Genomic DNA, 25,557 nt, shown 5'->3' with positions numbered 1-25,557 from the left:
GAACGAAACTATGATGGTGGTAATGAGAATCAACAGGTTCGATTTCCTGTTTTCACACAGAATGTTCGGCTTTGGGAGCCTATACAAGTTCCATTATTGATCCAAAGGACTATGCCAAGGCTCATTACTATGTGTTGAATAATTCTGAAGAAATTTCAACATATTTAGAGTAAGTTTTATTGCATTTAGCTTACCGAGTCTTTTTTTTATCATCATCAACTACTCTGAGTTATTAAGTTTATATATATTTGATATGCATGCAGTCAACACATGACAGAGCTTGAAATGCAAAGCTCACATAACTTACATGAGAAACAAGAAATGTTGTTTCCTAGTTGGTTTTAAAAACGTGTAAGAGCTCGTATTGCTACTTTTTTATGCAATGGTTATGAACTTGGATAATATGCTAATTATGTTTTCCTAATTTGGTGTACTAATTTTATGAATAGATGCAAGTATTGCGCAGTGAGAACTCCTCCTCGGGGCTTACGGATGAATTATATTCATTGGCATGTGGGCCTGATAAACGTGTGAAACGGTATAGCGGATGCATTGATAATGGGATTAGGTTTCACACCAAGGATCGAGAAAAAAATCTCCGAACCCAAAATAGTGGTGTTGAAGTAAAAGGGGAACACCAAGGAGAAGAGATTGACTTTTATGGTTTGTTAACTGATGTTTTTGAGGTTAGTTATCTATTTGGGAATCGAGTTTATCTTTTCAAATGTGATTGGTATGATGTTGGTAATAGAAGGACGGGGATTCAAATGGATGGGCACTTTACTAGTATTAATGGCTCCAAGATGTGGTATAAAGAAGACCAGTTTGTCTTAGCCACGCAAGCATGTCAAGTCTTTTACGTCGATGATACCAAATTAGGTGTTGGTTGGAAAGTTGTGCAAAAGACAAAGCCTCGAAACGTGTTTGATGTTCCAGAGAAAGAAGAAGCAGGTAGTGATGTAGCATATCAACAGGAAGAGCAGGTTGGGGTGAATATCGACAATGTCCAACTTGATCAAAGTCATGAAGCAAGCAGCAGCGGGGTTCAAAATGCACCATTCACACCCATACGTCTAGATAGGGAGGATTTGGACCCAAACGAAGTTAATGCTAATGTGGTCGTGGCCGCTATGGAAAGTCATCAAACCGATAACAATTTCATTATTGACGAGGAAGATGATGAAATAGATGACACATTAATGGAGTATTGTTTTGAAGAGGAGCATGTCGTATCCAGTGATGATGATACAGACATTGACTGAATGTTAATGAAAAACTTCATTATCCATTTTGTATGTTGGTAATCTATATATATATATCATGCATTCACATTAAGCGTTAAAGCATATTCTAGCTAGGACAGGTTGTTTGGATTGCATTACATTAAGTGATAGTTTTGTTGTTAGATCTATTTCGTACTAAGTCAGGTACATGCTTATATATTAAGAATTGAAACTCTCCATTTTAATGCTATATTAATTTTTTTATATGACTTTTAATGTGCTTTATTATTGTATTTAGATTATGTGCCATTTGATATCAATTGTTTTTTATCAAATTTAAGTTTTGCGTGTATAGCTATGACGTCAGGTGTAACTCGACGAGTGAGAGCACAACCAATGTCAGCGGTTAGCAAAGTGAACACATCAAGTATTGGTAATAAGATTATATTTTGATTTGTTTAATGCATTGGATAGTTCAATAATAAAAGACTAGGCATCTTTTTTTCTTCTTTTTATGAATGTTTTTGTTAACAGCTCCAACTAAGAAAAAAAGAGGCAAGGCTATGAATAAGAAACTCATTGATTACAAAGCTGCTACTGGTCAAAAACCTAGGATAGAGATCCACAAAGATCATGCAAGACCTGTGGGAAGGTGGAGTACTCAATTCGTGAGGGAGATTGGAGTAGTAGCGCGACAACATGGACCTCTTACAGGCAGTGATTGGGATAAAGTGGAAGAGGATGTGAGAGGACCATTACGTGATCGCATTAAGGTAATAAAGTTTTTATTCTAGTTGCATGGCATATCAGAATGATTCCTTGTAACTTTGTAATGCATTTCTTGTAGGACAAGTTTGATGTGGATATGCAACTTCCACATGTGAAGTACGTCGTGGACAAGATATTAGGGGAGCGCTTAAGAGGATATAGGTGTCTTCTTCACTTGCACTATAAACGTTTTGGAAATGATGCAAAGGCACGAAATCCCTTATAGTGGCGTGGCGCAAGATAAATGGGATGCTTGCTGTGATTGGTTTCGAAGGGAAGATTTCAAAGTATGATAGTTTACTTATTAGGCTCCTTTAAATGGTTATTGTTGGATGGTTATTGTTGTGATTGGTTTCATGTGTTTTGAGGAAATTAAGGAAATCTAGAAGAGGATATAATTATATTTTTGAGGTTGAAGTGGTAGTCTGGCTATGTTCCAAAGAAAGGATTGTTATAAATTTTTTTTATTAAGGCTGAGACCCTTTGTTTTCCTCTTGACTTGAGATTAGGCAATAATGCAACTCTTTACATTTATCCCATCTTAGTTCAAAGTTGAGTCCAATGAGCCACTGATTATATGATTATATTATTCAAATACAACTTGTATTACAATATTCATTTTACTTCAGAAAATTAGCGAGCAGAATTCAAGTAATCGGCAAAAGCTCTCAACAAACCATTGTGCTGGTTCAAAGTCATTTCTACATTTCTTCGAGGAATCGGTATATTTTTTATTTACATAATTTATGTTGCTTTGGAGTTGTGTACTATTATTTAAAATAAATTATGCTTTCAAATATTTTTTCAATTAGACTCTGAACCCAACAAACTATGGGAAAGATTGAATTCTACCGTCGAACCCACTTTAGTAGTAAGGGATGGACTAGTCCTCAGAGCTCGTGAAAATTATGTAAGTTAAATGACTCTTACTTGCTTTTACCATTGCACTTTAATTTCATATATTTATCCCTAGTTTAAACTTACGAGAACCGGATCGCGACAACTTAAAGTTGAGTCCGGGCGTATGTGGTGGTGAGCCAAAGACCGAGGATGAAATTTTTAGTACAATATTGGGTGTAAGATCTGGATATTATAAAGGCCTTGGGCATGGTGTCATGCCACCATCAGCTAGAAGGATGAGATCCATTCACTTAGAAGAGGAAGTGCAAAGGAGCAAATCTTTGAAGAGGAAGTACAAAGGGCGAGGGTCGAGGAAGCTGAAAAACGTAAATGACGAGCTCATTGCTGAAATGGTATCCCAAAGAACTAAATTGGAAGAGGTTTTGGCCGTTCAAGCTAGGATGGAGGCTTGGATGCTACTGATTCAGTGGAGGTTCTCAATGGTAATGTAGTTTGAGAACTTTAAGCAAGTAAGAAATATTGGTATCTTATTTTCTGTTAATGATGTATTGGGGTTTTTTTTTTTCTTTTTTCACACAATTAGGGATATATGATTGACAATTAGGTGTACACAATTAGGGATATATGATTAACAGGGTACTAAATTGTCCAAAAAAAAAACAGGGTACTAAATTGTTATTTTGCGGCATTTAGATAATGCAATAAAACATTGCCCTCCCTCTCTCTCATATTGGCGCCAAAAAGATAGGAGTAGCATATTTGAACATCTTTTGTAACTTTTAGAACCAATGCAAATCAGGAACATAGTGAGCTTGTATTCTGGTAGAATTTCAGTCAACCTATCCTACCTTGATTTCCATATCAAGTTTCTAATGCCTTCTTTCATCTTTTCGAGATACATCACAATATATTGATTCTACTTCAAAGAGGCCCTTGTTGATTAGTTTGTTTCAGATCGCTTAAAAGCCACAATTTGCATGATGTTTGCAATGGGTAGACTTTGGACATTATTTTGGTGTTAGCTCCAGTTTGCACTTCTCACAACACGCTTTGTTTTTAACTTTTGATATGTTGAAAACGATTCGACTCTAGGGGTAATCTCTCAATGAACTCACATTTTACTCGGGAGAGCTTTTTCATACATCTTTGATCAATTCAGAGGAAATGGAAAGGAAAACTTTAGTTTCAATCTTCTTCATGAGTTTTTGGTGCCTAGTTATTTAGGGGCTGGATTTTTAATGCACTTAATTCGGACGCCTATGCATGTGTTTCCTTTTCTATTTTATTATAATTATTAACTTGTTGTTGTGTGAAATCTCGTGTGCTCTCTCACAAGCCATTTTTTTTTCCCCATTTGTGTGAGTCGGTCACCCCGAAATGAGCAACGGTGTGGTGCTTAATTCCTAGGATATAGCAATTGATGTAAGATGCCCTCTCGGATTTAATTTCTTCATTGAGATTTTTACTTTTGTTCATAGTGGTTCAAAAAATCTAAATATTTACCGACCGCTTAGTAGTTATATATCATTTCCTATTACAAGTAATGTCGAATCGCCTAATGTATTGTCATAAGAAGGGCTTCCAACCGCTTGGAAAGGGCCTTGGGACATCGAGCAACAAATCCCACCCACTAGCTTAGAGGCGGTAATGAGGTGTGTAACATGCCTTTTATACACTGGTGTATCTGTTCGTTGATACTTGTGTTGTTTTCTTGGTGCATACTAGGTATGCAAGAATGTGTCAGAAATCCCACGCCCGATACCTTTACATCTGACTGCCATCTGTTGGAACTGCCTTATCCCACACGGGATAACCAGTCCCAAAGCGCTAGTTATAAAACCGAAAAGGAGAACAACCATATTATGTTCTCCTTATAAAACGGGTTGCAACTAGTTCTCACCGAGGAAGCGGTCCACACTGGAGACCAGCGAAAGCCGAAATGCATCGGCATCTAAAATCCACCTATTCTATTGTCTTATGCGGGACATACCGTTCAGCAATCGCAACACACTTCGATCGAAGCCTAGCCTATAGTATAGAAGTAAGAGGGTGTATATATGGGCATAAACGACCGGCGAGGTGGAGCATCCTTTTCCCGGTTCGCCTATAGAGTTGGGTTGTACTTGACTCGATCCTGCTCTGGTCGACCTAACCTTGATAAAGGAGTGGATAACACGACCCCAGAGAGTTTGAAGTGAGGAGCCAAAGGAGTGACAACTGATTCGATTCCATAGCAGCCGCCAGATCCGAAACTGCATGAGCAAAGCAGCGCCTCCTGTCGCGGTCACGCGCTTCTCAACTTTGCAATCTCTGCATCGACTTGGGATTCTCAGTAGCATTGCCGCGCCGTGAAAAGCTTGTGTGCCTCTCGCGATCGCCGCCCCCCTCTGCTTCCTTTGAAGCCTCTTCAAATCGAACCATAGCGGTTTACGCATCCGAATCGCATCGGGAAAATACCGCTCAAAGACGTTAAAGGGTGCTTTCACTCTTTCTTTCCCTTTTATAGGCGTGAACTCTAGTTTCAAGTAGGTTTTCCCGAGCGTCTATGGGCTGTTGGATAATGCAGATAAAGAACAATTCTAGTCTGAATTAGGACTCAGGGGACACTTCTGACTTGTTAGCTGCAGGTACGAACGTAGCATCTGTAAGAGCAGCAGCTCCTTCTTTTCTTGCAAACAGAAAGAGAGCACCGGATAGTGATTCAACCACAGCGGTATTGCCAAGAGCGGAAGCATCGATCGTCATTTTCTTCATTCATTCCTATCCCACGAGCAGAGAAAGAACTGGGGATGGAATAGGTGACTTGTTCTCTTTCGATAGAGGCACTGGTTGTGGAATCAAAAAAGATATTATATCGGCGGATTGATTGCTCTTATCCTTCCTTCGCTGCAGATGGCAGAGCTACCGCACTACGTTCCGTTGATTGATGGGAGTATTGAACAACCAGCACAAGAGACAGTAAAGAAGCTCAGCTGCCAGAGTAGAGTCTCGGTCGGTCGCCCTGGAGCAAGTGCCTAGCTCAGCTCCAAAGATTGACGAGAAGACCGCCACTGTACATCTTTCTTTCAAAAGATGAGAACACACCACCATTTAGATGAGGGAAAGCCCTTCCTAAAACCAGGCGTGATCTTATATACGATACCACCAACGCCACTTGGGCAACGGCAACTCTGAAAAGTGCATGTTTGTTGGGGGAAGAGAATCTATAGTCCAACTATATGATGTGGTTTTCATGGATCAGATAGCGACTCGCTTATTCGGGAGCCCAGAATCACCCTAACAAAAAGTTTTTCCTCCTGATGCCTTCGCTTATGGTTTTGGATCAAGCTATGTCACTGTAGACAACTCTGGAATTTGGAGAAAGAGAAAGACGTTATGGGTTAATGGGGTTTCTGCCTTAGCTGCTTGTTAAGATGCGGGGTAAGCTGCCTTTGCTTTCGGTAGATCTGGTTAATCAACGGGCTTTGGCCCTGCCTCTCAATCTGCTCGAACTCAAAAAGTAACAGCACCTGGATTTTAAGATGACCACAGCCCGCAGTTATGGATATAAGCAATTTGATTTTGAAATCGTCCGGCTATATGGCTCACGATTACAAAGGCACCCACCACCTCCAGAGCCAAGGGCAGCCTGAACTGCCAATAGGTGTAAGACTAAGTGGAACTCCACAACAACAACTGCATCAGGCACGTCCTACTCAAGTCCAAGCATCAGGAATGGAACATACGTCCTCCGGTTTGCATTTATCATATCCTTTGGCTCCTACACTTGGCCCTCACCACCTTTACTTTTGCCAAGGCTATTCTGATTTAGTTCCACTAGAGCCTGCAGGTTGTGGCTATGAGCAACAATTCGTGTTTGGAAATCTTCCAGCTATGGCTTTAAAGTATATGATGCCAGACCACCTCTGGAGTGAAGGGTAGCTTGGACTTCCAGTAGGTGTAAATCGCAGTGGAATTCCACAACTGCAACTGCTTCAGATGTGAGAGTCAAATATATCCTCTGCTGTAGTGACTTGAACATGATTTTGCTGGTGCAGTAACTAAGAAACTGCTGTAGATGGACCAGTCACCAAATGTACTGAAGAAGTAAGTAGGTGAAGCCATGATTGGCCAGTTGGCTTTTAAAGGGAGAATTTTTTTGCTAAGAAAGTTGATTTATGTGTTTATAGCTTCTATTATAGAATAGAATACTAATGGAGAAACGATATCATTAGTTTAATCAAGGCCATGGTGTTTGGCAAGATCCGAGTTAGCGTCCGATCTCCGGTCATATCACTATTAGTTGTATAATGAGTGTGCCTTTTCTGAAAAAAAAAATTGCCCCGGGCTTAAGCTTATGAATAGTATGATTTTGTTTACGCTTTTTTAGCGACTCTGATCGAAAGAAGAGGAAGACTAGTGCTTCTTTTGAAGACGAACATCGAACAATGATTTCTTTTAATACGCTCGACATGAGATCGACCATCAAGGGCTTTTGTTCCCGGGGTGGAGTTGGGAATAATTCAATTGAACACCACGAGGGCACGCATGACCAGGAAGGTTTTGAAGTGAAAATATACCACACCTCCCTCTTATTTTGTGCTTGGAGTTGGAAATGAGCTGCTATGCCCACAGCTCTTATTCGAGTCCTTTTACTTTGAGTATACAGGAAGCATCCCACGCCCGATACCTTTACATCTGACTCTGCCATCTGTTGGGACTGCTTTTTGTAGTTGAGCTTGTTTGCTTGATTTACTTGATGTTTAGCCTTGCTTATTTTATTGTTTCATTGGTGATAACTTTATGACACGAGGTTTTTTAATGGTTTGGCATTTACATGTACAATTTAGTTCAAAATCTATTAGCTTTTGGCTATTTTTGTCTTCTTATTTGATCTGTACCTTCATGAATGTGATCGAGTTATAACTTTGATAAGTTCTTTCTAAGCTTTTGGCCATGGGCACCAATTTACGCATATAGGAGGTGCATAGTTTCATATGAATTGCCAACTTGTGTATATTAGGTTTATTAATGTTTCTAATAAATTTACTAACGTGATTTTTTTTTTTTTTTAATTTGTTGTGCCAGATTGGTCGATTGGTCGCCAGAAGTAGTAGAATCAAGAAGAAGCTCTGAGTGGATGCTGCTCAAATTAGCATGCTATAGACATTATTTGTGGAATTTTAGTTTTGAATAATTCGTTTAAATTTAGTTGAACGTTGTTAAGATTATGTGAGACGATGTATTTTCGCAAAAAATAGTTATGTGAATTCTTTAAGATCTTTTGTATTGAATGATTTAGTAATGAAATTCATTTTGTTATGATTTGTGGTGAATTGTTATAGGGTTACTGTGTTCTATAAAAATTGTTTTGGGCAGGATTATGTAAATGAAAATGTACAGGTATATGTATGAATTGCACCATTTGTAATGCTAAATGCGTCCCAAATAAAGCATGTGTTTTTCTGGAATTTATATCATTCGCAACAATTTTGGTGTAGCTAAAAGCTTTGATTCTACCGTAACGTAGACACCTTTTACCACACTTGGTGTGTCGCTAAATTTATGGACGTCTTTTGCCACGCCAAATGTACAGCTAAAAATTCAAACTTTCCGTACTGTGTAGCCAAATATTTAAACTTTCCGCAACAGAAATAGTGTAGCAAAAGGTTGCCTTTTGCGACGCCTAGTTGTGCAGCTAAAGGCATCACTTTTGCAACGCCATCCTAGTTGTTACAAGCTCTCTTTTGCGACGCCAAGCATTGCAAATAGTTTGAAATAAATTTGCAATTAATTTAATTTTCATAAATGAAGTAGCAACGAATTAGTGTATTAGCAACGCCCATAGGTGTCGCAACAAACTAGGAACATTTGCCACGCCACTTTTGGCGTTGCATTTGAGTATTTGAGACGCACTTTTTAGCCACGCCTTTGCAACGCCATCTGGTGCGTTGCGACAGATCTTTTGCCACGCTCAAAGGCACTTTTAGCGATGGGGTATGGCGCTACTAAAAACATGTTCTGTTGTAGTAAAGGAACTCAAATATCAAGTCGATGTAAGTAACAATTCAAAGTAACGAACATTTGCATATCACCGTCTACTTCAGGAGCTTTGTGTTAGTGACTCAAAATATGCAATATGCCTTTGGGTCAAATTAAATATATCAAGGTTTAACGAAAATCAAAGAATTAGATTACTAACCAGAAGAATATATGCTAATCAATCAACTAAAATCTTAAAATAAAAAGGCTCAGACTACTCACTCGTAATACGCTCTTACTATCCACTGATATCAACTATTAGTAAATCTCCAACAAGAAGCCTCTCTTCTCCTCTATGTGAAAACTTTTTTTTTTGTTATTCTCTGTGTAAAAATAAACTCTACGTGTGAACTCTTTTTTGTTTTAACCCCCCCTCAAAAAAAAAATAAAAATAAAAATAGGATAAAGGTTTATCTCTTTACCTATGGGGTTTCCTATCCTTAACTAATATTTATCCTATTTTTTTGTTTTATCTATTCTTATTATTTTATTTATTATTATTATTTATGGTACTAGGAGAATATAAATAAAAAAAATGGGGTGTTATAATATACACACCTTAAAAGGATCTCGTCCCGAGATTCAAGGTAGAGTGTTAGAGAAAAGCTCAGGATGCATATGTCTTACTTTATCTTCAAGTTCCCAAGTCACGTCATTTTCCCTTTCACTCCACTGCACTTTCACTAAATTTACTATCCTCCTCCTAAGGTGTTTCACATCTCTATCTACTATCGTGATATGCCTCATTGTTGAAGTTACATCATCGTTCAACTCTAGCTCTACTCGCTAAACAACCTCGGTAGGATCTTTCACACATTTATGTAGCATGGACATGTGGAAGACATCATGAATCATCGCTAAGTTAGGTGGCAAAGCAAGACGGCATGTCAAATTACCAACGGATGCTACTATCTCATATGGTCCAATATACCGTGGACTTAACTTTCCTTTCATGCCAAACCTCATAACTCCTCTCATAGGGGAAACCTTCAAAAACACAAAAACGCCAACAGAAAACTCAACCCGTTTCCTCTTCAAATCTGCATAACTTTTCTGCCTACTTTGTGATGTCTTAATCCTTTCTCTAATGACTCTAATCTGTCCAGATGTCTCTCTCACTATCTCAGGCCCAAGTAATACTCGATCTCCCACGTCTGCCCAACAAGCAGGTGATCGACATGGACGCCCATATAAAGCCTCAAAGGGTGCCTTACCGATGCTCGACTGGAAACTGTTATTATATGCAAACTCCACCAAAGGCAAATGCTCCTCCCATCCTCCACCAAAATCCATTACACAAGACCGTAACATATCTTCTAATATCTTATTCACCCTCTCCGTCATCCATCCATTCGAGGATGATAAGCGCGATCATCGCCAAACTAGTACCCATAGCACGCTGAAAACTCTTCCAAAACTCATAAGTGAACAAAGGATCTCGATCTGAAACAATACTCACTGGAATCCCATGTAACTTGACCACTTCTCAAATGTACAAGGAAACCAACTTATTTATATTTCTACGCACGTCAATAGGAATGAAATGAGCAGACTTTGTTAAACGATCAACAATAACCCAAATAGATTCATTACCTCTCTAAGACTTGGGCAAGCCATCAATAAAATCCATAGAAATGTGCTCCCATTTCCACATCGGTATCTCTAATGGCTGCAATAATCCAGAAGGCCTCTGATGTTCTGCCTTAACCTGCTGACAAGTTAAACACTGAGAAATATTTTCACCGACATCTTTTTTCATCCCTTCCCACCAAAAGGTCCTCTTCAAGTCATGGTACATCTTCGTTCCTCCAGGATGAATTGTAAACCGAGAACGATGAGCTTCATATAATATCTATTTCTTTAACTCTGCATCATCTAGTACACATAATCTCCCATGAAATCTCAATCCTCCCTCATAATCAACTGCCTAATCAGACGGACAATCATCTAAAATATCAATGACTAGATCATCTAACTGACTCAAAAGAAATGGGTCTTTGTGCTACATGGCAAACACTCTATTGAAAATCACTGGTTTAACCTCCAAACTTCATATATACCCTTCATCTATACCTGGTGTAGTCCGGATGTCATAAGCTGCTATAGTCTCCAAACTCTTCCACTCTTATACCATAAGAGTGGTCAAAACACAAGGCAATCGACTAAGTGCATCAGCAACTACATTGCCCTTGCTTGGGTGATACTGAATCTCGAAGTCATAACTACTTATGAATTCCATCCATCTCTGTTGTCTTATGTTCAACTCTTTCAGTGAATAAAGATACTTCAAACTCTTGTGATCTGTGTAAAGCTCGAACTTCTCACCATATAAATAATACCTCCACACCTTCAAAGCAAAAACCACTGCCGCTAACTCCAGGTCATGAGTAGGACAACGTCTCTCGTGTATCTTCAACTATCGTGAAGCATACGACACCACCTTTTGGTCTTTCATTAACACAACCCAAACCAGTTCCACTAGCATCTGTAAAAACCACTAGTTTTCCACCTCTAGTCGGGATTAATAGAATTGGAGTTGTAGTCAACTTCTGTTTCAATTCTAAGAAAGCCTTCTCACAATCATTAGTCCACATAAACTTCACATCCTTCCTAGTTAACTTTGTGAGCGGAGCTGTAATAAGCGAGAACTTCTCACTAAATCTCCGATAATATCCAGCTAACCCCAAGAAACTCCTAATCTCTGTAACAGTGGTTGGTTGTTTCCATTCTTTCACTACAGCAACCTTCTCCGGGTTTATAGCAATCCCCTTACTAGATATCACATGTCCCAAGAAACGAATTTCTTCTTCCCAAAAATGGCACTTGCTAAACTTAGCATACAACTTATGTTCTATAAACGTCTACATCACTATCTTCAAATGCATTTTATGTTCTTCTATGTTTTGTGAATACACTAAAATATCATCAATGAAAACAATCACAAATTTATCCAAATAGGACCTGAAAATACGATTCATCAGGTCCATAAAGAATGTAGGTGCATTCGTCAACCCAAAAGGCATCACAGAAAACTCATACAAATCATATCGAGTTCTAAATGCAGTCAAAGGAATATTCTTCTCTTCAACTCCCATCTGATAAATAACAAGTCCTTAAATCAAACTTTGAAAATATCTTAGCCCCTTTCAATTGATTCAACAAATCATTAATCCTAGGAAGCGGGTACTTATTTTTTATAGTCACAAGATTCAAATCCCTGAAATCAAAACACATTCTCAAGGTACCATCTTTCTTTGAAACAAAAATAGCAGGCGCACCCCATGGTGAGTTGCTCGGTCGTATGAATCCCTTCCTGAGTAATTCCTCGACTTGTACTTTCATTTCCTCCAATAGCTTAGGCGCCAACCTATAAGCCAACTTTGAAACTGGTGCAGTCCTTGGTACCAAGTCCATATGAAACTCCACCTCCCTTTTGGGTGGCAACCCTGGAATCTCCTGAAAAACATCTTTGAAGGGGGCACTACTTCCATATTGCCGATATCCCTCGTAGGTATCTCTATAGAGCACAGGAAACTAGATGTCACCGAGTCCTCCTTACTAACACAAGTGTGAATCAACCTTGACTTGCCAGGTGTATTCACTATAACTTCCCTCCTTGCACAATCCAAGGTAACATGATAGTGCGTCAACCAGTCCATACCAAATATGAAATGGAAACCCTTAAACCCCAAAACTATCAAGTCTACCACAAAGACCCGATCTAAGAAATACAACTTAAAACCTTTGCACTTGTCATATAAGATAACAGAACCTCATAGCAGTGTCTCGACACACAAAGGTTTAGATAATGGTGTAGTTTTAAAACGTTCTATCTCAATATACTGACGAGATATAAAGGAATGCATATGAAGCACCCGAATCAAACAAAACTCTGAATATAAACTGAGATGAACTAAAGGTACCTTCAACATTCCCATGTCCTGGCATAGCTGCATAGGCTCTAGCACGAGTGATTGGTGATGGTGCTCTGTTCTGTTGATGACCCACCTACTTACACTCCCAACATGCCATTTCAATAGGAACTATGGCTCTAAGTGCTGGTGCTGGTAAAGGTAACGTTGCTGGTTGATACAGAAGAGCAGGAGCACGACCCTGAAACTGGTTACCCTGCCTCTGCCACTGATTCCCTTGAGGTTTATAGCCTCCATGCTACCCGGCGGCCTATAACCACCCTGCTGTGCAAATCCCCCATGGGGTTTGAATACACCCTATTGGTGAAATCCTCCCTGAAACCCCTGGGATGGCGGTCTCTGGAATGCCCCTCTAAGAAATATCATAAGGCCTAAATCTATTCGACTACTTGTTCTCAAAATGTTGAGGGCCAACAACTTGTATCTCACCAAACTTCCTCTTCCCCTCGACTCTCTGAGAGATACAATCTGCTCCTCATATCTCAACTCCAAATCCAACACACGATCAAAGGTGTCCCTGTCAAAAGGAATTAACTTGCTAGCCAAGTAACTCTCTAGTCCACGTATGAACTTTTGGTTTTTCCTCTTTTCAGTATCCACAAGATGGGCAGCAAACCTCGATAACTCATTAAACTTGGTCACATACCCAGTCACAGACTTCCTGTCTTGAGTCAACTCAGAGAATTGTTTAGCCAACTGCTCTTTTATTGCTTCAAAAATAAACTTGTTCTCAAATCTCATCTTGAAGCCCTCCCAAGTCAAAGTTCTAGTGTCCAGACTAGGGTGAGAGCTCGCCACCAAAACCTAGCAGCGTCATCAAAGCTGCATACACTCAAATACATTTTCACAACTTTGAATCCAAGACTTCGCTGTGATCGCATTCCCAACACTAGTAAACCACTGCCTGCCAAGAGTACCAACTCCTTATTGCGCTTAGCAAAAGGATCTCCTTGAACAGGCTGGTTATTCTGCATAGCCTGCAACAAATGATTCAATTGTCCCCCTGTCATATGTACTGGAGTGTTCACTGTAGGTCCAGTAGTATTACCATTTCGTGTCTCAACCATGATCTACAATTTCAAACAAAACTCCCATTAATATTCACATATTTCCAAAACACTCAACATTATAGCCCATATTCCACATCCGAGGATCACTTAGACTTTCTAAGTCTAAGCTAACCTAAGCTTTGATGTCAAATTGTCACAGCCCAAATTTCTAAACAATTATAAAGTGAATATTTGAGATATAAATATCTCAAAAATCACTATGTTTGATTGTCTAAATTAAAACCCAAGCTATGACGGGGTGGATACAACACATACAAACACTTTAAAACCCATATCATAAAATAATCAAATTTAAATAAATACTCCCAATAGTTATCCGCCATCACTTTATTAATAGTCTATCTTCCGCCTAAAAAAAACATCAAATAAACTCTAAGAATAAAAGTTATCACTACCATATTCTTATGTCATACTGAAAGTGTAAACTACGTTATTACATCCTTCCTATAAGAATCGGACCTAATGAAAAAACAAACGGACTGCTCCATCAAAGAATCCAAATCAAATGTCGTGGTTCTATTGCCTTCCACCTATGTTCCCAAGAACACACCCACGTTGCTAAAACAAAGGAAATATGGGTCAGCAAAATGGAATTTGCTAGTATGAGTAGACTAACAACATAAAAACAATTTCATACTTTAATTATCCAAACAAACACTTTATATGTATCCATAACTTAATCATTCTCAGCTTAAAAGACAGGTAATTTTGTCATTTCAACCGGCATAGTTTCTTCCCAAGCAAGACTTCCATTCTATTAACTCATTATAATAACTCATTTTAATAACTTAGTAATTGAATTAAATCTTACCGATATCCACTTCTGTATAAGGGTAGGACAACGTCCCTGCACAAAATATTATTAAGTCCTACCCTCCTACAAACGGAAGTTAGAAATTGTAAATAACATATGTAGATATCCTATAAGTATTCAAATGCAAGTCCAAGCACACCCGCACAATCAAATCAATTTCTCTTATTAATTAATCGATTAGTTTTCTTATACACCCACCCTTTAGTACCTACTCCACGATTTGCACTCTACACATTTGTCAAATCACACATTCCTGTGTGCCTCTCTTCCACCGAATACCACAATATTATAGCCATCTCTGGGCTTTCATACACATATTTCACAGCCTCTTTGGGCATAAAAACTCAGGTTTTTCATGGCACATTCAATGAATACCTTAGGTCATTCCCGTCACATTCAAGGAATACCTATCATATCATTAACGGGTCATTCATGACATATTCAATGAATACCCGGGTCATTCATGGCACAGTCTATGAATACCCATTTATAATGCTAACGGGCCATTTATGGCACATTCAATAAATGCCCACCTATCACATGATATCACCAATCATAAAATCTCATTTCCAAAACTTGAGGCATGGAGAGTTCTAAAAGGGTGTGGTAAATTTGTTGAGAATATTATTGAACTTTATTGCATATATTCTTTCAGAGTAAGCAGGAGTATCTTGTTTCGTGCATTATTGATTACGCATTATTAATGATATCGATGTCTAAGTGTCATAACGTCGTATATCATAAAAGAAATCTAGTAAGAATGAAATTTCACATAGTAGTTAATACTTTTTTTTTTTTTGCAGGCAAAATGTGAATATTATATATAATAATAATAAGGTTACAATATGGGTTAAGCACCACCCGGGCTGGATTAAGTTCCCACTATGCGTGACATCCCGTGTTTGCACAAGGGCTTTGATAAACTAAGTGGTTACCTCATTAGGCGTTGCCCAACTAGTAACAATCATGCGTACTAAGTAAAGAAAATTGATTGGAAACTACCAAGTTGGTTAAAAAAACCCCAACAATTTCCAGCCCAAAACTGAAAAGCCCATAAGACCAACGAGTCGGGGAGACAAGATCTCCACCTTCTCTACCCGGAAACCATCACCCTCGTTGATAACCCGTAAAAACACAACTAGATTACTCTAACTAACCTCATTCTTACGGTATCAATTATTTATTTTCTACTCTCACATATATATTCATTCAATATATAGAGTACGGAATCGTTCCACTCTTAAACTAGCAAGACATAAATGAATTCATTAATCAAACACAAGGAAACAATGGTGAGAACAATGAGAGTAGTGTTGTGATTTATTTAAACTAAAAACTAATTATAAATTTAACTAAGTAATTAAAAGGTGAATTTAATGAATTGGAATAACATAGAGGGGGGAAATTCCACCATGCAATTCGATTGGCTATTATTTAGTCATCGAATCGAATATTGATCCCTAGTGAATACCAAGTCCTCTCGAATCAAGGTTCCACTAGCATGAGAGTTTAGCTCCACCACAAATCTTTTTGATGGTGGCTCTAAACTCTAGTTCATCAATATGAGATTTATCTCTAAACACTCATAATAATGAACTTGAAATTCTATTCTAAATAACAACTATTCTAACAAGCAATCATCCTCACATGGCTTCTTTAACCTCCTCGATCTAATGGAGTTTTTAGCCTAGTTTCATTGGATTCATTGACAATAAACAATAATAGGAAGACATAAATAAATTAAACTAAACTTGATTAAAATAAACTTGATTAAACAAATATAACAAATAAGAATCAACATGAATTAAAACTGAAATTACAACTAATGTACAACTAAGATTATGAATAACTAATTATAAATTTAAGACAAACTAAATCTATGAATTCAATATTGAATTAGAAACTAAAACTTGAAATACAAACAAATTATTGATTCTAAAAACTAAATCTTGTTCTAAATACTAATTTGATGCTAATTAACTAGATCTAAAAAAACTATTAGATCTAGACTAAGTAAAGCTAATTAAAAACAAAGTAACTTAAGAGCTCAGCTTTTGTCTCTTGATATGGAGGAGAGAAGATACACAAATTCGTGCATGGGCTGAGGAGCCATGTTTTGGGCCGAAAAATCGAGCCCAAAACCTCATTACTTCAGTCCACAAAGGGGTTTTCAGCTGGAAATAACTTCAATAGCCTTTTTGTCCACTTCTGCTCCTCTGATTGGGTCAAAGCTTGGACCATTGGAAACCATTGGAAAGCTCTTTCCGATCTGGTCGTTTTGACATAAGGTAGACCCAATTCCAAGGTCTGAGTCTAAAGATACGGCCTTCGAAGTTCTGCTGACTTTTGTGCGCTGTTTCTGCCCGCGTTGACTTTGACTTTTCAGCTTTGACCGGGCTTTAAAAAGGTTTTTTCTCCTTCAATCTTAGCCTTTTATCATAGAACTTCTTAGCAACCAACCCTTGCTCCTTTATCTCACAAAAAGGGCACATTTCTGCACATATTCGAGTCCAATGCCTGAAATACATAAGAACACGATAACAGTACTAACTCTTACTTATTAATCACATAATTAGTCAAAAGCGATATTGTTAAAGAGGTTAAAACTATAGTTTTGGGCTCTTATCACTCGTTGTTGGCTGCCCCACCGCAACCAGCACCCTTGTGGTCATCCACGCACCAAGGTAATTGCCAAGAGCGTCGGGCGAATAATCCCAGCTACCATCTCCTTCCGGTCAGTGCCCATGTGAAAAGCACAAGCCTAACTGCAGTTTCCGATGGTGGTACAATCGCTAAATGTCAGTCAATCCCAGACTAAAACCGTCGAAGCTATTCAGCTGAGATTCCCGTCCTCAAACCATCGAAGCTTTTCAGCTGAGATTCCAGTCCTCAAACCGTCGAAGCTTATTAGCTGAGATTCCAGTCCTCAAATCGCAACACACTCACAAATCGAAACGACGAAGGGAATTTCCAGCAGCTCCGCTGCATCACATCAGACCACCTCCAGATTCCAATGGGTTTAGCACACAACCACGCAACCCCACAGTCACCAGAATTACAAACAAAAAACCAACAGTTCATTACCGATACAAGATCTGGCCATGAATCATGGATACTAAGAGTACTACAAGATCTAACGAAAGTAGCCACAAACTAATTATCAGTACTGCATTGAAAAGCTTAAAGCTTTAAGCTTTCCAAAGAGGAATAGTGATAATCAGTTATGAGAAGAGTAGTTGAGATGCAAGCAACAATCCCAACCAAGAACCTACCGAGCTTTGCAGCCATGAGTGCACAAGAGTAATAAATGGACAAGTTGCTTAAGAAATGACAACGTCCGGCGGCGGCGGCGGCAGCGACCGAAGTAGCCACCGCCACCGACAAAAGAAAGGTTTTTTTAAGTCTAGAGGTTTATTGGAGATTTTTAAGTAGCCACCAAACAATCACATAGTAGTTAATACACGTACACACGTATATATAAAAAGTCTTAACCTAAAGCCAAGCACGCTATTAGCCCTAGACCTATCCTAATAGACCTAATCATTAGCCAAGTCAAAGGTCAAACTTGGTCAACAGCAGTCAACCTGCCAAGGGTCAACAGCAATCAACCAGTCCTAAACTCATCTAACAAAAAAAAACCAAAGACTAAGGCTCAAAGTCTTTAGCCTTTCCCAAGCCCAATCTAAATAAACTTAAGCCCATATGTGAAATCTAAAATAAAACACTTAAGCCCACAAATCTGATTTCAGCCCAAACCAAAGCCCAACTAAAAGAACAGAATCGCTGGTCTCTTCTTCTTCCTCACCAGCGCACCACCTCCACCGATTAGCCACCACAAACCTCCATTCACCACCACTAAAAACCGTTTGGTTTTCACCCTCTACGAAAACCCAACTCTCTACCGTTAACAATTTTTAATTCCCTCACTCCTTAAAAACTCAATCTCGATTGCCATTAATGAATTTCAAAGCTTCACATCAACCCAAAGACCAACAATTGTTACTACCACATCCACACATATAAAACAAAGTGTAGTTAAAAAAATCAAACCATCAAAAATCATAGTCTAAAAGTTTATGGACTCATGTTTCTGACCCATAGCCATTACTGAACCTTTCCTAAGAAACCCAAGCTGCTGACAATAAAACTAGCTAAATACTGCAAGCTAATTCTATTCGGCTTTATACCTTACCCATTCAACATATATATGAAAAGGTAACTTGCGCCAATAGCTAAACCAAAAACAAAGGAACTCAAATATCAAGTCGATGTAAGTAACAGTTCAAAGTAACGAACATTTGCATATCACCGTTTACTTCAGGAGCTTTGTGTTAGTGACTCAAAATATGTGATATGCCTTTGGGTCAAATTAAATATATCAAGGTTCCACAAAAATCAGAGAATTAGATTACTAACCAGAAGAATATATGCTAATCAATCAACTAAAATCTTTAAATAAAAAGGCTCAGACTACTCACTCGTAATACGCTCCTGCTATCTGCTGATATCAGCTATCAGTAAATCTCCAGCAAAAAGCCTCTCTTCTCCTCTATGTGATTTTTATTATTATTATTATTATTATTATTATTATCTGTAAAACGTGTGAACTCCTTTCTGTTTTAAACCCCCCCCCCCTATCTCTTTACCTACGGGGTTTCCTATCATTAACTAATATTTATCCTATTTTTTTTTTTTATCTATTATTATTATTATTATTATTACTAGTAAACGGGCACGTGCGTTGCACGTGCTAGGAAAAAAAATTGGGGTGGAGAAAATCAAAAGAAAGAACGCCATTTAAATTAGTAACATATTACAGGTCGAGGTATGACAGAAAACTTCAATAAGAAAAAACACTTCAATATGCTAGTTGTGTTATTTGTCTGCTTTGATTTTTGCTGCGCTACCATGTTGCGAATAAATATATTCGAAAAGGTATTTAACCGCCTGTAACTTAGTCAATATATAATTATTAGTGCATATACCACAAACTAATTTACCCAAAAAATAGGTATTATGTTGATGAAGTTATCTTTTGTGCTGCTGGTTGTGTAATTATCTTGTCGAGCATATATATGTGATTGAGGAACATTGTTGGATCCATATGAGTGTATTACCTGTAAGATATAAGAATATTATATCATGGTGTGCAAAATAATTGTTATTTTACATTGGAGAATAAAATAGCTCAAAAAAAAATGCAAGAAGAATAACCTTTTTTTCATCATTGTCTTCAAAATGATCTAGCGAATCCATCAGCTCTTTTTTTGTCGTTTTAAATATTTTGGTTGGTTTAAATAAGTAGGTAGCTTGGACAGAGAAATAAATTGTAGCTAGCTAACAAAAGTCATTTTATATTTATTTATTTAGAAACGATTACAATGAGAAACAATTAGAAAAAAACATTGGACACTGTTAATATTTGTTCTATATATAGATATATTAAGTTGGATATAATATGTAGAGTGAATTGAATGTGTAAATAAAAGCTTTCTGTAAGATATCTATGTGGAAAGATTACCATTTAAAAACTTTCAATATAATGTGGATCTTATTTCATGTGTATGAAGATTGAATAATTCAAATGATGGAGTGATGATTTTTTGTCGCATTGCTGAATTACATCTGTTTAACCATGTCGTTAGTCGCACAATCCTTTGATCAATTTTTGTATTGGTTATTGGTCCCCATTTTGAAAATGCTATTATCACCTAACTCCACATGCAATTCGTTGGCACGTGTCGGGCTTCCACTTGATTAACATAATGCAATGGAATGTTGGTTCTTTGAGAGTCAAATTAAATGTAGTGAGTAGTTAGCAGCCGGTGCAGAGTGCATAGTGCATAGATTTCACAACTCATCAAAGGATAAAAGAAGAATTAGTATATCTTACTTCCCATAAATTTCACAACTCATCAGTTGTATATCCCATTGCCTAATGCACTCTGGAAATATTTTATCAGCAAGATACATACATTGCTTTGCACATGCTCAGAGCTCAAACCAAGAATTCTCTCCATATGCACCCAATCTATCCCGGATGATTCCTGCCCCAGCCCCATTCTGTTTTTCGTCAAATCACATGAACAAACACAAAAATGAAATAAAATAAAATTATATGAAATGCACAAACTTAGAGATGAAGTGCAGTAAGCAAAACTGCCACATTAGTTGTCCCCGCTACTCCTGCTGCCCCATTGCCTCCTCCGTCTACTGTCGCTGCCCATAATCACTTGGCTCATTCTGCGTGTTAAAGCTGAAGTTCCAGGAAAAAAAAGAAATGAATAATGGAGGCCAAGCAGTACGAGAGCATAGACGTAGAAAAAGAATTAAGTAGAAAAAAAAAAGATTTGCATGAGACATCTCAATAGACGAATTGACCATGGTGTATCCAATAGGAAAAAGGAACATCTCAAAAAGGGAAGTAGAATATGTAGCAATGACCAAATAGATAAACACCGTGTTCATAGACACATTTTACTACAGGAAATCTGGGAGAAGAATAACAACCATTCATACTCTTCACAGGAGTCTGAAAAACATATCCTTCACGACAACAAAAATAGACCATTAAAACGGTTTATACTTAATGTTCCAAACCAATTTTGCCAAGTTCTAAACATAATCTTGAAAATATAATTAGACAATGTGACCCATAATCACCCACAGTACAATATAAACATCCTAAAAATATGCTTCAACCCTTGTATATGCTCTTTTAAAGATGATTCACATCTAGAGCAGTATACGGTTTGTGTCAAATACAGATAAGTGTTGCTTACTCGCAACACTTCACGTGTAATAATATCATCAATAAAAAATTACTCAATTTATACCTCATCAATAATAATAAGCAAGTTTATAACTAAATTAGTTTTATGGGTTAATAAAAAAAATGTAAGGGAAAATTAACGGGAAAAATTGTATCTCTGCTAGGCTGCACAATGTGGGTTTGACGTGAGAGCGATGAAAACTGCAACAACTTCAAAAACAGAATTCGAAAATAACCATAAAGATGCTTTTTCTTTGTGATTTCTTTTTTCTTCGACCGAACCTATCATCTTTGACATCTATCATGGCAGAACTTCACCTTCCCAGCAAAATCTCCAAGGGGTAATGAGAAAACCAAAAACACCTTCAAGGAGTTTTCATATAACAAAGAATATAATATATATAACAAATTCTAACTCGAGAGTTGTTGCATTCCAACCCACAGGCCAAACATAAACTATGCCATACCCCTTGACTCATATTCTACACAATCACTTTTAAGAACAATCGCCTATGGAAGCAGCTAACTAAGACGGTAGCCGAATGAAATAAAAAAAGCAACAAAAGAAAGAAGGAAACACCCTACAACAGGCAACCTGCAAATTCAACTATTGCCTTGTAACATTAAGATATTTAGCAATTTACATCAACAGCCTAAGAACCAAGCCCGTGGATAAAATTATAATTCGAAGCTCTGAAAATCCAATGAGATTGAATATTTCCAAACAGAACTATAAGTGACTGATGCTATTAAGAAGAAGATGGAGAGCCATACCTTTGATTAGACTGAATTTCCATGGATGTAGTGATGAACCGGTGAGGTTCTGTGGACCTTTTGCCCATCATGAGTAAAGAAGAGCTTGAGAAAGTCGGAGAACAATATGGATGAAGAAGAGTGGAGCATGAATCCTTTTTCCCATTACTAAGCCAAAGCTTACATACTGCTCTAAGAAGAACTAAATGGCGAATCTTCTTATAGTGACACTTAGGAAGATGATGCTATTACTCAAGTTTAGTCTCTATATAATCCCAACAAATGCTAAAGCAAAATTCCATATGTATAGTGCACCTGTTAAATGAACAAATAAGGTTCAATATGTATAGGGCATCTCTTAAATAGTTTTTTCTCGCAAAAGGACTACATCACAAAGTTGACAAACATACCTCTGTGTTAATTGTGCCTACACAAAAAAGGTTCAAGCAAGACCAACTCAAATGTGTTCAGTAAGAAAATGAGTTAGTACTTGTAGGAGTGTGTGACAGGATATGCAAATCCCAATAGCGTCATAAGAGAATATGAGTGATCGAATGGCAATCTAAGCTACTTTAAAAGTTTAAATTCATGCAAACCCTAAAGACCAATTACATGCTTAACTATGGCTTTGTCAAATCCTACAGTGAACATCTAAATCTTTTAAAAGTCTTCAAAGGATCTAAGCATTAAAATCAACATAATGAATCTTCCTGGCCTATGGAAGCTTTAAGCCACCAATTCACCATGATTAAAGATCAAAACAAATGTGCTGCTTCTCTAATTTTTTTCTAAATGAATTCTCATATAAATTACAAATATAAATAATAATAATAATAAAAAATAAGTTACGAATGCCAATCAAACTTGCTAAGTAGAATGAGAGGTAAATTAGAGTACCAAACATAGAAAATGAATAATACAGTTTGAAAATTCTGGTTGACTTTGTTACAAACTACAAACATACTTACGGAATTATGAGGCTTTTATGTATTATGAGACTTTTAGTGTACATATGCATCTCTCTTTGGAGATGTGCAATATCCAGCACATACTTGATGTAAGAGAAAATCTTGTCTTCCTAGCTTGATAAAAAAAACGAAAAGAATATGAAGAGACAATATAGAGAAGAGTGGGCAGTCGATACCTTTGCAACCAAATAGTTAGCAAGGTAAGGTTAGTCTTCAACTCCAGAGGAGACTATACGGAATATTTTGGATCTCCATTTTCTGCCCGAAACTTAAAACCCAAAGAAGACAAATCGAGCCTTAACTCCAAGTTGACTGAGTCTAACTATATGAGTCGTAGAAAACTTCTCATTAAGCTCTCCATTATCACTAGCAGCATTGTCATTGTGGTGGTACTTAACCTCGCTCACGAGCAACAAATGTTGATAATATGCTAAGATCACGGTTCAAATAAGTCAATACAGACTCGCACTCTGTAATAATTTTTGTGATAGATGAGGACTTATCCTTAGTTGATTCAGATGATCCTGCTGACACAGCTGCATGTGAATCCCAGATATTCCTCAAGGTCCAAAGGAACTGAAATTGAACACGAAACATTAAATGTCTTCAGAAATTATCTAGTTCTAACTATATGAGTCATAGCATTAGCTTCCAATACAGGAAAATGGTCTCTTTCAAGGTCAAGAGCCCTGAATTCCCTGATGAATGATGTGAGCAGTTCAGAGTTTGATGACTGGGAAACAGTCTGGAACCTTGAACATTGCCAATCATAGGAAGATGTTGTTCTTTATTAAGCATAACAAATCTGAGGCATTTAGCATTTGTAGGAGGTAAACTAATGTCATTAGGCTTTTCTTAGTACAATAGCATATCTAGAAAGAAATAGATGAGCGACGTAAAAATTGAAAATGTGTGTTCAGGGCTCTGGTTGACTGTTTCTTGGTAGCATGGTCAACACTTCATATCTGATAAAAAAAGAGATAAATTGTGTTCTTTACGTAAAATGAAAGAATGTTCACCAATGAAATACCTTCAAAAGCATTTTATAAGCCTCCAGCAAGCGATTAGCAGCAGGGCCAAACCCATGCAATTGTGGTACCTCCATCATGTGAGTCCAAGGATGAATTGTCTCCACATCCAGGGTGCACTATCAGTTCCATCATGTTTTTAACTCCTTTGCATCTCCTTCAAAGATTGTATACTTCCAAAGTCTACTGCTAGCTCTGTAGCCAACAATTTTGCCTCTGCGGAGGTATAGGACTTCATCTTCTTTGTGCAATCTCCTAGAAACCTTCCTTCATAATCCCTGCCAACCACCGTTAATGTAGCAAGAGTGCCATCATTCACAAAAGCCTCATCAAAGTTCTCTTTAATCCAACCAGGAGGTGGACTAATGCAGGCATTATCTTTGGCCCTTATTTCAGCTGGTTCCACATGAAGAGTTGTCCATTTTTAAGAGAAAGCCTTCTGTCAATGCTCAGAAAGTAAGTAACTTATTTCTAGCTTGCCATATAACATTGAACATAGCAATGAAGTAAGTAACCAATTGATGCCTCTATTGACCTCTTACAGGGATAACTTAGATTCGACACAGTACCATGATAAACAGCTACTCCTACTGCAATAGTGCCTCCAGGTGGCTTTAATGATCCAGGTGATTGAATATAATTGAACGGTCAACCGAGGAAACCTGTCCCGCCACCAAGAAATGGATTGCTCGTGAGACGCCTGATACCTCTTGCATATGAAGTAGCTGACACAAAACCAGTAAATAAAGGATCGGGCTACTATGAGATTTGCAAATGAAGCAAATATGAGAACCTTGATTCTCTCCACTTCCTCCCTTTAAGCTCGCGTTCTGCCACGTCCATCTCCTGCCTGAGGCGTTAACAGTTACAAATGAATAAACGAACGACCAGTTACTGTTTGTGGGCTGGCATTCAATTAACTCAAACTAATTACTAATCAAAACTAAGCAGTTCAAACTGTACAAATTTGACACAACTTGCTCCGCACATGATCCAATGCCTTTTGAGCATCATAGCATGATATGTGAATATGTTATGGATAAAAGACACATTTTCTTTCTTACATGCTCCAGTGACTCTTTTGCATAGTAGCAAGTAAACTGCTTTCATAAGATTTACTTTCTAACAACATGGACTTTGTTAGGTTAACCATAAATATAAGTAAAAACTATAATCAGAAGGCTAATTGTTGTGTGGCAAAAATGACAAAGATAGTCCACAGACCAGAAGCCAAGTAAAAGGAGCACATAATTCATTTAAATGAATAGTAACTGTAGCACTTACCTTTTCTAGTGGAGAAGCCATTTTACCACACATAGCACATTTCTCTTGAGGTGTTTGCAGCGT

The 25,557-nt window shown here is 37.7% G+C and overlaps 1 protein-coding gene and 1 long non-coding RNA gene across 4 annotated transcripts; one reads left to right on the top strand and one right to left on the bottom strand.

Annotated features, from left to right (window-relative positions):
* Nucleotides 1–1,539: 1,539 nt before the first annotated feature.
* LOC147512694 (uncharacterized) lies at nt 1,540–2,217 on the top strand. Its single transcript, XM_086598772.1, has 3 exons — nt 1,540–1,656; nt 1,758–1,996; nt 2,071–2,217. The coding sequence occupies exons 1-3, from the start codon at nt 1,581–1,583 to the stop codon at nt 2,215–2,217; spliced, it is 462 nt and encodes a 153-aa protein (XP_086454898.1). The 5' UTR covers nt 1,540–1,580.
* Nucleotides 2,218–20,681: 18,464 nt separating this feature from the next.
* Nucleotides 20,682–25,547, bottom strand: LOC147512693 (uncharacterized). 3 transcript variants are annotated; one of them, XR_015215084.1, is made up of 6 exons: nt 25,495–25,547; nt 24,213–25,060; nt 23,359–23,758; nt 22,236–22,529; nt 20,823–20,945; nt 20,682–20,736 (listed from the first exon to the last, which is right to left on the bottom strand). It is a non-coding gene; the product is annotated as an uncharacterized LOC147512693 (long non-coding RNA). The 3 variants fall into 3 exon arrangements; XR_015215083.1 differs by having other exon boundaries at nt 20,715–20,752; XR_015215082.1 differs by lacking the exon at nt 20,682–20,736 and having other exon boundaries at nt 20,761–20,945.
* Nucleotides 25,548–25,557: the final 10 nt, after the last annotated feature.

The sequence above is a fragment of the Coptis chinensis genome, chromosome 3 (assembly GCF_015680905.1).
Source record: "Coptis chinensis isolate HL-2020 chromosome 3, ASM1568090v1, whole genome shotgun sequence".
NCBI classification, from domain to species: Eukaryota; Viridiplantae; Streptophyta; class Magnoliopsida; order Ranunculales; family Ranunculaceae; genus Coptis; species Coptis chinensis.
This window is presented reverse-complemented; position numbering and strand designations above follow the sequence as displayed.